Source organism: Podarcis muralis, chromosome 10 (genome assembly GCF_964188315.1).
Source record: "Podarcis muralis chromosome 10, rPodMur119.hap1.1, whole genome shotgun sequence".
NCBI lineage: Eukaryota > Metazoa > Chordata > Lepidosauria > Squamata > Lacertidae > Podarcis > Podarcis muralis.
The window spans coordinates 28,561,194-28,578,830 of record NC_135664.1 but is presented as its reverse complement, the minus strand read 5'-3'; the positions used below and the strand labels follow the sequence as shown (position 1 = coordinate 28,578,830).

General features: G+C 42.2%; 1 protein-coding gene across 3 annotated transcripts in view; it reads left to right on the top strand.

Annotated features, from left to right (window-relative positions):
- Positions 1-382: 382 nt before the first annotated feature.
- SCAF11 (SR-related CTD associated factor 11) overlaps positions 383-17,637 on the top strand; it is a 29,535-nt gene continuing 12,280 nt past the window's right edge. Inside the window, exons 1-9 of one of the 3 annotated variants that reach the window (XM_028746768.2) lie at positions 383-608; positions 5,626-5,706; positions 7,871-8,031; positions 9,928-10,005; positions 11,926-12,017; positions 13,986-14,053; positions 15,144-15,196; positions 15,696-15,802; positions 17,143-17,229. In XM_028746768.2, the coding sequence (XP_028602601.2) occupies positions 5,646-5,706; positions 7,871-8,031; positions 9,928-10,005; positions 11,926-12,017; positions 13,986-14,053; positions 15,144-15,196; positions 15,696-15,802; positions 17,143-17,229 (707 nt within the window). In that variant the 5' untranslated portion in view covers positions 383-608; positions 5,626-5,645. The remainder of the gene's footprint in view (positions 609-5,625; positions 5,707-7,870; positions 8,032-9,927; positions 10,006-11,925; positions 12,018-13,985; positions 14,054-15,143; positions 15,197-15,695; positions 15,803-17,142; positions 17,230-17,637) is intronic. The other 2 variants (XM_028746766.2, XM_028746767.2) reach the window with 2 other exon arrangements.

The window sequence follows — 17,637 nt, the reverse complement described above, 5'->3', positions numbered from 1 at the left end:
TTTTTTTTGAGAGACATGGTCATAACGTTTGCGCATGCGTCTCACGCCTTCTCTCTCTTTCTGCCTTCCCCTACTGGGGAGCTGGAGGACCTTCCCAGAATGCCCCTGGGTGGCGGCAGGGACCGATCTTGCTTTGGGTCTCGCTGGCAAGACAGCGCCGCGCGCCTGCGAGCCCCGTCACGCTTAAATCCCCACCTACCGACCTTCTGCGTAGAGAACTGATTGGGTAGCGCCGCCGTGCGGCGTTTTTTCCCTCTCTCTACGGGTAGGGAGGGAAAGTGAGGGTGAGGAGAGGAAAGTGGAGGAAAGGTGCGCGCGCTGCTCCTCCTCGTCGTCTACCGTTGCCGCGAAGGGACATGTGACCGGCGGAAAGCGGGCTCTGAGCAGAACGCGCTGTGGAAGCGGCCTGCTGCTGCTTCCTCCTCCTGCTGTTGCCGCCGCTGCCGCGCGAGGCCTTTTCCTCAGCCCGGCGGAGTTCGCGCGCGCGCGCTCGCGCCACGGAGGCGCCGAAAGGCCCAGAGCCTCCATGTTGGCTCCGCAGTAGCCGGAGCCCCTTGACCGCGCGACCTGCTCCTCCGTCCAAGCCGCTCGCTCCGAGGCGCCGCCAGGTAAGTTGAGTCGGCTTCGTTCGACGCGCGGGGAAGGAGGCGGCGAGGCCGGCGCTGCGTGTGTGTGTGTGTGTGTGTGAGGGAGAAAGAGAGAGCGGAAGGGAAACAAAGAGGAAAGCGCCGACGGCCAGGCCTCCTCGTCGGCTTCCCCTCACGGAAGCTGCCCCGGCCTATTTCCTCGAGGCTCGGCGGGGCCTGGTGGCGAAAAGGCCGCCCCCCCCCGCAGCACCTCGCCTTGGTCCAGATCGTGGCGGCAGGGGCCTTTGGAAGCTGGCGGAGGAGGCTCCGTGGTCGGGCCCCAAGCAGGGAAAGAAAGTTTCGCTGCCGGAGGAGGAGGAGGAGGCCAATCCCGAGGGCTCCCCTCGGTGCGCAGGAGGAATTTCTCCTCCAGGAGCGAGGCTTTGCTGACGCTTTTCGTCGTAGCCGAATAGCCAGCCCGTCCCGGGCAGTCCTTTGTTTAACAATTTCTCTCTCACACACACACGCACGCACCTCTTGTTTGCGGGCTGGAGGTCACGGCGAGAAGTTGTTAATCTTTGGCCTCTGGACTCCGCGCAGAGCCCGGAGAGGAGAAGTTTGGCACTTGCGTTTGAATTTGCTTTTGAAGATGAACGGCCCACCCCCCCACCCCCCGCTTTTGTGTGTATGCCGTTTGTGGGATTACTGAAAGATGCCTTGTGCATCGAGCGTATGGAACAGGCGTAGGCAAACTCCGGCTCTCCAGATTTTTGGGACTACAATTTCCATGATCCCTAGCTAACAGAACCAGTGGTCAGGGATGATGAGAATTGTAGTCCCAAACATCTGGAGGGCCGGAGTTTGCCTATGCAAGAATACTTGGGAGGGGAAAGTAGAGAAAATACTATTAAATTCCGTTACCTGAAAGAGGTGTTGGAAAGGTGTTTGCCACTGGTTCCTTATGGATACCTGAACTATCTGGCCAAGGCAAAGAAAAAAGCTAGTGAGAATTAACTCTTAGTTGTCTATGGTAGATGTTTATTTAAGGTACCAGGAAACTTTCACTTTCTCTTTCCTGGAATACAAGAATAAGGAGTTTGCTTCTCAAACCTTTTGTGTATTTTCTTTTGGATCCTTTTGAGAGCGTTTTGAAGCAGCCAAGACCTGATCATAGGATCCCTTGACACATTTTATGCAAGTTGTGTTTGATATTCTGAATTCTTCTTTGTTGTAGTTGGGTATGTAATGACAGTCGTGGTGTCTTCACATTCATGAATGAAAATGCCTATTGGGATGGATCTTTGTGTGTGTCACAGGCTGTTCTTTTGAACTGAAATGATCACACGATGTGTGTGTAGACTGAAGGATTCTGTATGTCTTAAACTTCATTGTCCAATGCACAAACAATGTTGATGCTTTTCTTGCTATTACTATTATCTTGTTATTATTTATTAAATTTATATACTGCCCTTCTGAAAATCACAGGACAGTTGCATGTTTGGCTGCTCATCAGTTTTTAAGGAAATGTCAGGATTGATATGAACAAGACCTATGATTTATGAATCATTGTCTTATTAGGGTTTCAGCTCTCTTTCTAGCATGCCACAGTAGGGGTGAAAATTGAGCCCTTCTAATCAAATGAGAGGAGGGAGGAGGCTGACCTGGCCGAAGGTGTGTGTCTATAGGGACAGGTAAGATGAAGGGCCTGGCCAGTCACAGGTTTCCTGTGCCTGATCTACTGTCCTGTTATGGGTTCTGTAACTGAAAGTTGCATAGCACATGTCACTCGGGAGCAATTCAGTGTCAAAATTTGGAGATGAGAGAGATCCTTAATTTCCTTTGCAGTCTCACATATCTGTCTCTCTTAACTATATGCTTGATTGTACAAACTGCTTTCTTTGTGAAGGCATAGCAAACGAGGGATTGAATATCTATAAAGGTGTCTGGGGACTCTTTCGTAATGCTGAAGTAGTTGATTGCCAGAAAACCATTGGTTATAAACTGCTAGGAGATATCTAATTACTTCATAAGGCGCAAAAGCACACACCTCCTCCCATGTACACCAAACCCACAGTTAAGTGGTATGTTTTGTTTTCATGGAAAGCAAGGACAGGAAGGGAAGGGAAAGTATGTAATTAAATTCTTAGAAAGTTTGTGAAGAAACGTCCGTAAGTAATGCATAGGTAGGAAATAGGGGGTTTGGCTTTTTTTCTGAAAAAAGTGTCAGTAATCTTTTAAACTTCATAGTTGGCTCTTTCACTAAAAACTAGTCTTTTCATTCCTTAGGGCAAAGATGTGTGTATTCTTGGTTAAGTCCAGGCTTCCCACCAACTTGTCCTATTTTATGCTATCGTAGGAGGGTGGGATTGTGTGAGACCCTGAGAGGAGGGTGGCCAGGTGGTGACATTATCTGGCTGCTACTTTACCACACTGAGGTGCAAGCTCTTCCCAATAAACTGTTTGCTGTTCTCCCAAGGGATGGGGCTTGTGACGAACCACCCCTTCTGCTCTGCTTCTGGGCTTAAGGTTTCCCCCCAGCATTCAGAATGAGGAATGAGCAAGTAGGATGTTAGAAATCTGGGTCCTTGTCCTATGCCAGGGATGTCCAACTTCCAAGAAACTGCCCTTTTTTAAAAAAAAAAAAAGTGGGAGTAGATTACAGTGATCTACCCATTTTTTTGGGGGGGGGGGTCCATCAGGATCACAGGATGCCCCACGATCGACCGGTAGATTGCAATCAACCGGTTGGACATCCCTGCCCTATGTCATGCCCAACTCTGTGTAAGCTGTAGCCATTAAACTTTTGTCCATTTTAACCCACATGTTGTCTCACAGTTGGTCTTACTTTCCCATACCACTGCACTCTATGGACACAGCATTCACATATATTAGCAAAAGATAATAGGGAGTTTGATGGCATTATTGCAAAGGAGAATGGGTTGGTGTGAGAGCATAGTGCTTTATCCAGCTTCATTTGCTTGTTGTTTTTGACTTTAGCTGAAGGAAAACATTTTAAAGTTATCTAGAGGCATTTGCAGGACAAAACTGATAGGCTGGTAAAGGGTTAAGTGTTGTCTTTTCACTTTCTAATTCGTCATGTGTTGACACTACAGTGAAAATAAGGGATTAGGAACCCCATCTTTCCCTTCAAATGTGCCATTGATCACCAAATTTTTTGCATCTTTGTTTATCTTTTGCTATTTACTTAAAGCTGCAAATCTGTTAGGAAGTTTGTCTTATTAATAGGTTGTTTTTTTGTTTTTTTTAAAAAAGTATCTTGGAATAGTAAATTGTAGCAGGTAGGTGCACTGGAAAACGGATAAAATCCAAACAACGTCCAGACTCTATGAACATTCTGATTTGCTTGTACTCTGTAGCAAGTAATATTTTGCTGTTTATATACTGGTTGGAATCTAGAGTTGCCTTAGGAATGCTCATTGACTTTTGTATAAGTAGGATTTTTTGTTTCTAACAGCAGTCTTTCTTTCCCCCTTCCCCCATGACCTCGATCAGAACTCTGGAGGAAGCAGCTAGAGGATGAAACACATTTTTTCTTTAGACATTTATACCCTAAAACAAAAAGCTTTTAAAAATGCTCAGCGTGCATTTCAACATCAAAAATTGTTAGCTGTGTGGCCTATGGTAGGAAGTTCCATAGCCTGGGTGTTACTACAGAGAAGGCTCCCACATATCCCATCAGCCATACTTAGCAGTGGGTCATGAAGTAGGGTGTCCTTTATTGATGGATGAAGTTTCAACTTCTTAACCCATATTCATTCTGTTATTGATTGCAGGCTCCAGTTCTTGCTTGTCAAAATATACAGGTTGAAAAGTGAGAGAGGGGGCAGCTGTATTGATGCTAAAATCTTAATCAGTTTACCCCAGTCTGCAGTTCTTCAAGAATAGGTAAAGGTAAAGGGACCCCTGACCATTAGGTCAAGTCGTGACCGACTCTGGGGTTGCGGCGCTCATCTCGCTTTATTGGCCGAGGGAGCCGGCGTTTGTCCACAGACAGCTTCCGGGTCATGTCCAGCATGTCCGTGTGCTGCTCTGGTTCGCCAGAAGTGGCTTAGTCATGCTGGCCACATGACCCAGAAGCTGTACACTGGTTCCCTCGGCCGGTAAAGTGAGATGAGCACCACAACCCCAGAGTCAACCGCGACTGGACCTAACGGTCAGGGGTCCCTTTACCTTTACCTTAAGATAGCAAAGGGAGTGGCTCGGTAAAGGTAAAGGTACCCCTGCCCGTACGGGCCAGTCTTGCCAGACTCTGGGGTTGTGCGCCCATCTCACTCAAGTGGCCGAGGGCCAGCGCTGTCCGGAGACACTTCCGGGTCACGTGGCCAGCGTGACATCGCTGCTCTGGCGAGCCAGAGCCGCACACGGAAACGCCGTTAGTGGCTCTGTACCAGAGGACAAATGGGTGGGTTCAACTGTTAATATGAAAGACAAAAGGAGCAGAGTTGAGTGGTATGAGCTAGAAGCTGGATGCAAAAGCTGCAGGCTGGAAAGACAGAGTGAGAGAGAGCAAGGCCTGATTTCTGCTGGAATCCAAGGCTGAGGCTATGGGAGAAACAGGACCCTTTGTGGTGTTAATGCTTTGAACCCCTCCATTGTAGGCATAGGTTGTATATACATGTAAAGAAACCAAATATTCTAAAGACACCAGAGCCTCCGCTGTGCCTCATTCTGAAAGAAACACGAACTCTGTCTGAGTGCCTGGAACCCCCTGGCATCTCGTACTAGTCAGAGATTGGGGTGGCATGCAACCGTATGTTTAAGACAATCTGGTATGAGATACTATGCCCTGGTCCTATGCATTGGGAAATCATAGTTAGAGGAAAGAAAATAAAATTCCTTGAATGCATGAGGGCCAAGAAATAGAGACTTGTGGGTATAGGGCAGTGTATAAATTTAATAAATAATAATTTTAAAAATATGATAAATTCAAGCAATGTGTGATATATATATTCTTGTTATAACACTGCCTCTGTTGGAGTTGTAGGGTTGAAATCTGTGACATATTAGGAGGAATATAATCATTATCAATATTTTGCAGGTTGTATTTCCTAAGCAGAAATGAAGAATAAAAAGCAATGTATACAAAATGCTGAAGATGAAAAGCATGAAGACACAGAAGGTAGCTAATATTGGTTGGATATTCTGCTAAATCAGATAAGATAATAATAAAGTGGAACAACATATATCACTTCTTTTTAGCATCTTCCTACCCCAACATTTCCAGATCTAATAGAGAAAATCTAAAGCATCCTTTGGTATTTCTGGTTTTAGCTGATTAGAGATAGTGCCCACAGTTCATGGGTAATTCAGAGGGGGCTTCTGAAAAGGAGAATATTTGAAAACTGTTTGTAAGAGGTCCTTTGTTCTTCAGGACATGATGACTCCTATTGATGTGGCAAACTTACATTTGAAAGGGCTGATCCACATGGCCTGTTATTCTGGAATAACAACTCATTGAATCTCTTTTAACATCTGATTTGTTTACAATATCTGACAAAATAAGCTGCTCTTACCCCTGTCCTTGACAAAGTGCTTGTGTTGTATGTTATTTTCTGATATGCAAAGGGTTGTAGAGTCAGTGCACTAAGAGACACACATTGAAGATCAAAACTGTGTAAGGCAGGGATGGCTGACCTTTTTCATCCTGAAGATTGTGTTCAGAGTTGGCTAACCTGCAGTTCACATCTTGTATACACACACTCTTGCCATGCAGATATGCATGAAGCTGCACAGTATCCACCTACAGAGGCACTCATCATACATATAGATACATATACAGTGGTACCTCGGGTTAAGTACTTAATTTGTTCCGGAGGTCCGTTCTTAACCTGAAACTTCTTAACCTGAAGCACCACTTTAGCTAATAGGGCCTCCTGCTGCACTGCTGGAGCAAGATTTCTGTTCTTATCCTGAAGCAAAGTTCTTAACCTGAAGCACTATTTCTGGGTTAGCAGAGTCTGTAACCTGAAGCGTATGTAACCCAAGGTACCACTGTACAGCACACTCGTTCCCCATCCTCTCAGCCTAGTTCTGTGGTGGGCCAATTTCTTCACTGTAAGGCTAGACTGCATGGAGAGGTTTAAACCTCTCAGCTCAGCACTGAGAAAGGTCAATTTCTCCACTGCGGTGCTGAGCTTAGGTGAGAAGTTTAAACCTCTCTACTAAGTGCTGGGATGGAGATTCACCACAGCTTTCCCTCTCATCTCAGTAGTTGAGATATTGCTTCATTGCAGGATTGGGCTGCGAGTAGAGGTTTAAATCTTTCCCAAATTCAACCTCTCCTCTCAGTTCCATGATGGAGAAGTTGCAGTGCTAAAGAGGGGCATGGCTTTCCCAGACCTGGGGGTCCACCTGCGGTAACTTTGTTGGGTGGGCTGGAATTGGCCTGTGAGCTTGCTACCCCTGATTTGAGGGGATGTTTCTGAAGCATCCAGGAATTTAATGCCCATGTAGAGGTGTGGTATCATCTCAATACCACTGTTTATGATTTTTTGATATTATACATTGTGTCCCAAGTGAATTGTTATCTAGACACTTGCAGGCTAACCAGGAAAAGGTATTGTCTATTTGGCATTTGTTAGTTTTCAGTCGGTCTGGATTTTAATAGGGTTTTAATAAATTATAAAGTCAACTTTAATTTTTAAAACTTGAAAAAAAGGCCTAAAAGGTTTCATTTTAATCATAGGAAAATTATTGCACTGTTTTTGAGATAGCTATTTACAAAAAAATAAAAAGATATTTGTACAAAATTGCACCTTACAATTTTATATGCATGTAGATAACATTGTTACCACAGTGATTTAAAATTAACATGTGAAACTAATTGACATATATGCAGTAGTGACTGCTGTCATAGTAACTTGTTTAAAAGCTTCAGTAATTCCATGTCGTGGATGGTTTGTAGTTGGCCACTACCAATAGTAGGCCGGAGCAGTTTTCATATTCACATCTAAAGGCATACACACACACACCCTAAATCTTGACCTGCTCATGACCTGGTGGTTGGTAAGGACGAAATGTTGGGTAGAGGGCAGTATGATGATCACAATATTCAAAATTCAACATTTGCATTCTTGTTGGCTTCAGTCATACATAATGAGATAACTGCATTTCAGACCTAGCTGACAATATTGAGACATTTTACTGTCAGCTCACAAAGGATTTGAGAGTCAACTGTTTAGATCTGCAAGTTTGAACAAAATTGCATATCAGCATGATGTGGCATATTATTTAAGTGGATATTACTACTACAGACTTCACAGAGCTTTTACATTTTATAACAGGTGAAGAGAATGAAGAAAACTGCTCCTGTTCTTCTAGCTTTCTGTCTGATGAAGATGACAGGTGTCCAATCTGTCTAAACTGCCTGGCAGAGCAGGAGGTTGGTTTTCCTGAAAACTGCAGTCACATCTTCTGCATGACCTGCATCCTTAAATGGGCCGAAGTAAGTATAGGTGGTTCATGGGAAACTTGTAAACTGGCTACTTAAATGCTTAAAATCTTTTTAAAGGGTAATATTTCTCCCTGGCAGCCAAAGAACAGTACTACTAGTTCCTCATATTCAAGTGACCTCGAAGGCACATGGCAGCCTGCTTTTGAAACATGAGACTTTCAAAAGCAGTATATAATATAGCAAAAGGGTTTGATGTTTAAAGGATTAAAAAAAACAAAAAACCCCAGCTGGCATGCCTAAATCAGCTCTTTCTGAGTTATGCCCCAAATGTAACTTGTTTCACATTTCAGCGAAGTACTCGCATCACCACATTTGGTAAATGCTTAGGTAGTGGCCTTTGTTTGTTGGAAGTTAATGTTGTGAGTTCTTGATAAATGGTTTGTCCATTTGTCTTCCCAAACTCTATAGGTAATTATTGTGTCTCCTTTCCTACTGCTGTTGCTTTCCCTGGAAATCTGCTAAATGATGATCCCATAGTACTGACCTATTTTCTTGCAACTTTGTAATATTGTGCCTTGTTACTGTAGACTTCTTTCTTTGCCAGTGTAGCTATGCTTATGCAATATAACATTGTTGCTTTCAGCATCTTGCTTATTGTGATGAACAACCTAGATTGAGATTGAGAGAACTTCATAAGGACCTAAAGTCTTATACACATCATATGCAATATTGTAACTGATGCTTATCCAGCTTCTTAGAAACCTTTTTGGAGAACTACTTTTTCTAGGCATCTTTTATTGCTGTGATCACTTATCGCTGTGGCAGATATTATAAACCCCAGAGTTTAATTGCATACTCTTCATGTCCTACTCTAATCAGTAGGACAAAATGTTTCTAAAAGTCAGTAATTGTTTTCTATGTTCATGGCATTCCTTCAAGTATTTGAAGCTAATTATCCAGAATTGTGGTCATGATAAAATGTTTAGTCCCTCTGCTTTAGAGACACAAGCCAACAGGACTCAATGGTAGAAAAACAGTGTGGCAAGCAAAGCCCATGCCAGTAGATATTGCACTTATGCACAGGTTGATCTTGCTTAATGAGCAGAATGTGTGACTGGAACCAGGTGGGTTGAGAGGAGGGCTCAGATCTTGCAGTCAGTCTGCATGTCAATACCTGGAAGGGTCTCGTAGGTTGGTTGTAGAAGTTCTTCGTAGTTGCTGGATCCGAGTCACTGCTATGTGGCAGTCTGTGGCCCTTCCCACTCATCAGGAGGGAATGATATGAATATGGCTGCAGTAAGGACAGTATGGAGTCCGAATTCAGTTTCTATTGCTCCCCTGCTTCCACCACTCTTTGGAGACCTGGGTTTTACTACTGCACCACTCTGCCTCCACCATGTGACTTCCTGGTTGCTTGCTATATATCTAAAGTGCAAGATCACACCTTTATTTTATCACCTGTAGGATTTCCATCACACACACCTGAAATATCCAACATGTCTGCTTTCCCAATTCCTTTTATATCTCTGTTGTCATCATTTAATTCCAAACAATTCATTTATTCACCTTTTACCATCCACACACCAATATGCATGCACACACACAGGTATCACATTTGTGTTCCTAGAAGGAACGGCTATTATTTCTAAAATATACTTAAAAACAAAATTACTGTTGATTTGCAACCCAACAGATCATCTTGCCCTTGCTGATTCATCAACTAATGCTTTAATTGATTTATTTATTGAGCCAATTAGCATCTGGCATCTTAAGTTAATTGAAAATAACAGATTCCAGAGGAGTATGCATGCAGGTTGGTTTGAATCAAGAGATTCAAAAACTGGACAGACGATACAGTTGTTCCCTTTTTTTTCTTTTTTTTTTGGAGAGAAAAAAACTATTTCTAATGTTATAAAATAGTGAGATGTGAACAAAATCTTCTTTCAGACCAGAGCGTCATGCCCAGTTGACCGCAAACAGTTCCAAGCTGTATATAAACTTAATGCGTTAGAAGACTGCATAAAGGCAAGTTCCAATGTTTATTTAATTTATATTTTGTGTTTAGAAAATTACCATCAGAATAAATTAGCCTTTTGTTCTTCAAAGATCTGAATAATTATTTGGTCACTAAGGCAGGTTGGATGCTGTTAATGGCATGTTCTAACTTTGACTAAAAAACATTTGTTTAAAGCATTTAACCCTGACAGAAGGAGTCCTTCTCTTTGTGGAAGTTGAAGTCTATTTCCAACCCATTTTTTATATACTTCACAATTATTTCTCAGTGTTGGTAAAATCATACCATTTAGCGCTCAACTGATTTCTTATTTTATTTGTTGGCAAGCTGTAATTCCCAGCACATCTCAAAAAGTTCTAGTGTTTAACTGTGATTCATTTGCAAAGGAAGAAGAGTTTGGATTTGATATCCCGCCTTTCACTCCCTTTTAAGGAGTCTCAAAGCGACTAACATTCTCCTTTCCCTTCCTCCCCCACAACAAACACTCTGTGAGGTGAGTGGGGCTGAGAGACTTCAAAGAAGTATGACTGGCCCAAGGTCACCCAGCAGCTGCATGTGGAGGAGCGGAGACACGAACCCGGTTCCCCAGATAACGAGACTACTGCTCTTAACCACTACACCATACTGGCGTAGGAGATGCTGATTGCTCTTTTCGATTAATTACAGATTTGGGCAAGGGGAGAGATTGGTCTCTCTGTTTTGTCTTTGCAGAAGGTAAAAGCAGTGTAATACTTCGGCTGCTTCTGCAAGACCCCATTCTCCCGAGTCTTCTGCCATTTGCAGAAGAGGCGGAGAAGGAGAGAAAAAGAGACACACACACAGTATTTTTTATTCAACCTAGGCTTCCCTCTTACGCCATACCCCTGCTTCTCTAAAACCCCATAAAGGATTCTTCCAAATACATGATTTCTGGGAAGTAAACAATGTCTAAATTTTAGGGCCCATGTTTATTTAATAATAAAAGGCTAAAATCATATTTGCTCCAAAATGATAAACTAGGAAGACATTAGGAGTGAAATCCAGGGCTCTCATGCCATGCACAGAATGGCTTTTGATTTAGCAGAGATGATCACTAACAATGATAAACTCTGCTGTCCTACTGTATTTCCCTATGCTCCTGAAAATCCGTTATAGAAGTTTAGGGGACCCTTTAAAACTTTGTGGACAGTGGTGTGGGCAGCTGCAATGTGAATGGGAAACTGGAAAAAATACCCTTCCTTCTTACATTAGCAGATTCCTCCATGGTCAAAAGCTGTTTTCTGAGCAGGATGACAACAGCAGATTTCACCCTGATAATTCAATCAATATCTTGGGAATACTTTCATGCAGCAAATAATGAGGACCGTATGAAGAGCCAGTGTGGTGTAGTGGTTAAGAGCGGTAGATTCGTAATCTGGGGAACCAGGTTTGCGTCTCCGCTCCTCCACATGCAGCTGCTGGGTGACCTTGGGCTAGTCATACTTCTCTGAAGTCTCTCAGCCCCATTCACCTCATAGAGTGTTTGTTGTGGGGGAGGAAGGGAAAGGAGAATGTTAGCTGCTTTGAGACTCCTTTGGGTAGTGATAAAGCGGGATATCAAATCCAAACTCCTCCTCTTCTTCAATTGTCCAGTAGCTTATAAGAAAAGTTTTACTGGACTTTTTTATGTTTTCAGAAAACACCAAGACAGATTTTTAGGTTTTTTACTGGTAACTCTACCCAAGTGTGTGCTATTGAGCAAGCTTCTGCTTTGTCTCTTTTCCTAGAATGAGAATGTCTTGACCCAGAGTTCCTTTAGAACAAATCAGTGTGATGCTATAAATCAGAATTGGCATTTTTATATCGTGTATTAAGTGAATAATGCTGTAGGCTGAATCACATAACTACTAGGTTGTAAATATTAGAGAAAATGATTTGGGAAATTGCAGTACTAATTTTAACATTCCTTACAGGTTCAAATAAAGGAACAAGTAAGCAAAAAAGATGACCTACTTAGCTGTAATGAGGGCAAGTATTGCCCTGCAAATATGAAAAACTGTACAAGGTTAGTAATGAACCTTTCCTTTACTGTTGATGTCATGTCTAGTTCGTTCATAAACATTGATTAGATGTGTTTCAGATTGATAAGGATGATAAAGAAAGAAGACCAAACTATGTTCCAATACGCAATGGTAGCAGCCAGGATATTGCTAGCACAAAACTGGAAAACACCTAATATCCCAACTATTAGAGAATGGCAAATTAAGTTATTTGACTATATAGAATTAGCAAAGATGACGCAGAAGATCAGGCATCAAAAAAACGTAAAATTTATTAACGATTGGAATAAATTTATTACATACATGGAAACAAATTTAGGAAACATTAAAATCACCGTAGGTGCAACATAAAACCTGCGATGTATAGATAAAGGTTGTAAAAGGACACTGCAGAAGATAATGTGGGGATATAGCTCAAATCGTGGTGGAGGGAAGTCAATTTAATGTTATGTTATGAATTAATGTTTTCTTTTGTTGTTTATTTATGTACTTTTGTTCTTTTCTTGGTACGTTCGTGGTTATGGTTTATTTTATGTTGTTTTTCTCTTTTTAAAAAAATAGCTTAATAAAAAAGAATTTTTTTTAAAAAAAGATAAGGATGATACCAATAAATAATACTCTGAGTACTCGCATAGAGATCAAAAGACTTGCTATTTAAGTTTGTTAATTTGTGCTGGGTTAAGAGTATGACTAATGTTGAATATGATATTACCCTAAATACATAGGCAATATTTAAGACAATTTGCCGAGAAAGGAGCCATTAGATGGCATAGGTTGCTGTCACCCTTTACCAGGATTAATCTTCATATTCTTTGGAGATAAGCAACAGTTTGTTGCTGTACATTTAAGTGTCCAGAGTATCATAGCAGTTTCATTCTTTAGATCTTAGATGTTAAAGATCTTTAGGGTATTTATAGAGTTCATTCCTTTAGGGGACCTTGGTCCATCGTTAGCACATACTAAATTGCTCGGCATATACCGTATTTTTCGCACCATAGGACGCACTTTTTCCCTCCTAAAAAGCAAGGGAAAATGTGTGTGCGTCCTATGGAGCGAATGCAGGGGGGAGGCAGGCGGGAAAAGCCCCCAAGGGCCGCACACAAGCTCCGTGCGCTCTTGCGGGCTTTTCCACAGGAGGGAGAAGGGACTGACTGGCCGCATCAGTCCCTTCTCCCACCTCCCAGGAAAGCCAGGAGAAGCCGTGCAGCCCTTTTAAAGTGTGCGCGGCTTCTGCCGGTTTTGCGGGAGGTGGGGGAATTCCCCCACCTCGCAGAAAAGCCAGGAGAAGCCGTGCAGCCCTTTTAAAGTGCGCGCGGCTTCTGCCGGTTTTGCGGGAGGTGGGGGAATTCCCCTACCTCCCAGAAAAGCCAGGAGAAGCCTGCAGCCCTTTTAAAGTGCGTGCAGCTTCTGCCGGTTTTGCGGGAGGTGGGGGAATTCCCCCACCTCCCAGAAAAGCCAGGAAAGCCCTGCGCAGCGTCTCCCGGCAAGGAGAGGCTGCACGGGGCTAAAGGGGAAGACAAAACAGCGAGCGGGATCCATCCCGCTCGCTGCCTTGCCTTCTTCCATAGCTGCGCGCAACCCCTCCGCAAGGAGAGGCTGCGCGGGGCTAAAGGGGAAGGCAAAACAGCGAGCGGGATCCATCCCGCTCGCTGCCTTGCCTTCTTCCATAGCTGCGCGCAACCCCTCCGCAAGGAGAGGCTGCACGGGGCTATGGCTTCTTTAGCCCTGTGCAGCGTCTCCCGGCAAGGAGAGGCTGCATGGGGCTAAAGGGGAAGCCAAAACTTGGCTTGCTCCATAGCTGCGCACAACCCCTCCAGCAGGGAGAGGTTGTGCGCACCCTGTACGTTGCTCTTTGGGGCTGGGGGGGGAAAGACTTTTTTCTTGATTTCCCCCCCTAAAAACTGGGTGTGCCCTATGGTCCGGTGCGCCCTATGGTGCGAAAAATACGGTAACTGTTTTGTATGTGTTTGCAGAAAACATGAAAATGCAGGGAAAGTGCATTTAACAACAATCTCCTGTAAAGGCTGGAACCAAAAACACAGTAAGTTTGTTTTTGTTTTTGTGTCACTAACTTGGCTTCCCTTTGAAATTTCAAAACTACATGTTGCTAGTGCTTTGGATGTATTTGATATGCTTCTATCAAATTAATGGTTTCTAAGGCAATTTCAGCAGAGCAGAGAAGTCTTGCGACATTATGGGAGATAGGAAACTGCAATAAATCAAATCTAGGCTCCAATCAAAAGAACCTCAGGGGTTCTGATGCTCACTTGTCCAGTATGCCAGTGTTGAGGGGACTGTGTACTATACAGGACTTTTAAAGAGAATTGGCAAACCTTTCCATGCACAAAGAGGTCCTGCTCACATATACACAGACACACTTGGTAAGGTCTGAGCTTAGTAAATAGCGACAAATCAACCAAATAGCTTATTGTGTATTAGCAAGTATTTAAACTGTGCATTTTTCCTTTGAAGCTCTGTCTCACACCCCCAGCATTTGGGGAACAATTTCTGTGGTCCAGAGCATTCTTTTCATATGATGTTTCCAGAGAACTTCGGTGTGCATGGAAGTGGCCTCTGCTTCCTAACCACAAACCGTGCTTCTCATGTTGGCCCTTAGCTCTTTCGCTGACCCTATCAGAAAAGAGTCATTCCTCCCTAATTGTCAACTAGTAGTCCAGACATAGGGGTGCTTAGATATGTAGCAAGTCACTAATTCTAGGCAAAATAACCAGGATAGGCTTGACAAAAACAGAGTTCTGTGGCACTGTAAAAGCTTAACCAAATTCTAGCATCATCTTGTATACATGAGATGTGTCAGCAGGGGAATAGTGTGAGCTGAATGTACCTCTGGGTGTACTGAAATAGTTATATAGTTGGCTAGTTTGCAGTCTGTGTTGTGAAATTATATAAAGAACAGACAAATACTGTATCTTATGTGTCCCACTGATTTGCTTGGGTATATGCTAGTAATTTTCTAATCTGATTGTGTTTTTCTTCCAAAGGGCTTTTGCAGTAGTAAAATGTTTGTGAAATTCTTACATTTAAAATGAAATTTAATTTATGTCTAATTGCCTTAATGCTAATGATTATCAGATTAAAGTGAGTTTGTGCATTTTTTAATCATTATAAAGGTTCTTCAAACAAAGAAGAAGACAAAAGTTCTATTTCTATGAAGAAAAATAAGGTTTGTTCAATTACTTTTATGTTTAAAGGACTAAAAGTTACTGAATACATTTTTGTTTAAGGCGGCTTTCCCTCAAGTTTGTGCAATGACAGTACAAACTGGGGGTCTCCAGAGTCTTAGGCAGAGATCTTTCCCATCACCTGCTACTCAACCTTTTAAAGTCTGTGCTGAGATAATTTGTTTGAGGTGCCTAATTACAATGAAAAAAATTTAAGGACTTTCTAAATGCAAAGTGTCTCCTCTACTTCTGAGTCCTTCCCTGCCACGCAATCCTAGTTTGTAGACCTAGCAGTGAAAGTGAGTTTCAAGACCTTGTGAAATGTGTTGCATGAATATATTTCTGCCCGTGTCTCAGTGCAGTTTAGATGGCTTCTGCAGTTATACGACTAGAATATAAATCTTCTTTCAAATGTTCTTACATCTGGAACGCTTTTTTGTTTTATGAATATTGGATGCAGAGGTTACCACAGTGTTTTACATTTAAAACTTTATTTTGTAGCCCAGAAGACAAACCTGCTCAAGCAGATTTCTCAGAAGTAACTTCTGTGGTAGATTTTCTTCTAATAGTAGCTTCAATGGAGAATCTCCTAATTACCAAAATGAATGGTCAGTATTGAATCTATTGTTCACAAAGACTATTGTAATACTGTAAAATGTTAATATGACTCATTTGACTTCCTGGGAAAATGGTAGATCTAGATTAACTTTTCCCCCTCACATATAAAACCACTGTAGTAGGATCTACTCCAGCAAAAAAAGAGAAATATGTAATTGAGCCCTTTGCAAATATTCTAGAGCAATTTTTAAAATCTGAACGTCTGTCTCTGTGTAGGGTTTAAATGGCTTTTGTATCTGTTCTTCTTGGAACGTAGAGCCTACAGTGAGTTAGAGCTTTTGTTCCATCTCATTCAGCATTGCCAACCCTAATTGGTAGTGTCTCTCCAAGGTTGCAGTTCTTCCTGGCCTCTATATGCCAGGGATTGAACCTGGGACCTTTGACATGTAAAGCATGGTCGCTACCACTGAGCTACGGCCTTTCCTCTCCTAATATGCTATAAGTTGTAAAGAAATAGCTTGATGAGTTCTGGAGCTTTAAGAAATCTTGCATGTGTGCCTCAAATCTGCTGTTTTTAGAATATGAGTGGGTAACTTCTTCTCCATTGTTGTGTAGTGTTTCAGCTTTGTGTATGAACTGAGACCCAATTCAAATATTACATCTCCCTTGAGCACTTTAGGTGACCTAAGGAAGCCAGTGGCTGTGTTTTGTCATAATGCTAAACCATTGGATTGGATTGTATATCAGACTAGGAGTTGTATGCTGCCTCTTCCTTACGGTGTGGCAGCAAGGACAAGATAGGAAGCTTCTGATTTAAGAGTGACTGCAGTTCAGTGTGTTTGAGACCTAAGCAGTAGTTAATCTTATCTGTGGTCATTTGAAACAAGCCAGCTTCATGAACTATGGTTAAAATGGACTTAATGAATAGGCTTGTTTTAATGGACTATAGTTAAGATTAACTGCATTTTGTCTGGGGTTTAGATATTGCAACAAGCTGCATTTTATTTAAAATGGAAACAGAAACTTCTGAAGTCTTCCTTACCGCTATGCCAGAGCAGGAGATGGGTGGTGGCAGGCTGGAGGAAGGAAGCACATGAGCCTTCAGATAGATCAGTTTGTCCTTGTACTGTTCAACTTTGCTGCAGTTTTCTTTATCTGAATGAGACCAGTATCTGTACCTCAACCCATTCATCTGCGGCATAAGGATAATATTGACCCACCCACTTTGTGAGACTATTAAGCGTTATTGAGAATTAATATAAAGTGTACATGTATGTCAATTATCATTTTCCATTCTGGAAATAAGTGCACATTTGTATCTTAAATCTATCTGCCACCTTCTTAAGCTGCACATCAAGGCCCTAAAATTTATTTCAAATTTATGTTCCAGTACAGAGATCAGCAAAATTGACACAATGATCGGGCATAAGAGAAGAGAGCTGGAGTTGTCATGTTCTGTACTAGCTAGTATGGCAAGGTAAAGCAACCAACTGGTTAAGAACTGTTTTGTTTTGTTTTTAAATGCACTTTGTCACTAGTGAAGCTACAGTCACAATATCTAAAGAACAATAACAACTGGGTTAAGATAAACTTTCAATAGTATTTGAAATTGTGTGGTTTTTTTATTTACATATGACTGCACAAAATAAAATACTTATATTTTATGTTGTGAACTTCCCTGTGATCTTCGGATGAAAGGCGGTAAACAAATTTAATATATAATTATAATTATATTAAAATGTGCTTTGCTATATAATAGTTTGGTTCTGTCTGCTATTCTGAATCGTTAGAACCTCAGTTAAGTAAAGGGTTTGTCTGGTTTCTTGTTTTGCATTCAGAATGCTTAAAACTTAGGATCATCATATTGCTTGTAATAAGAGGAATG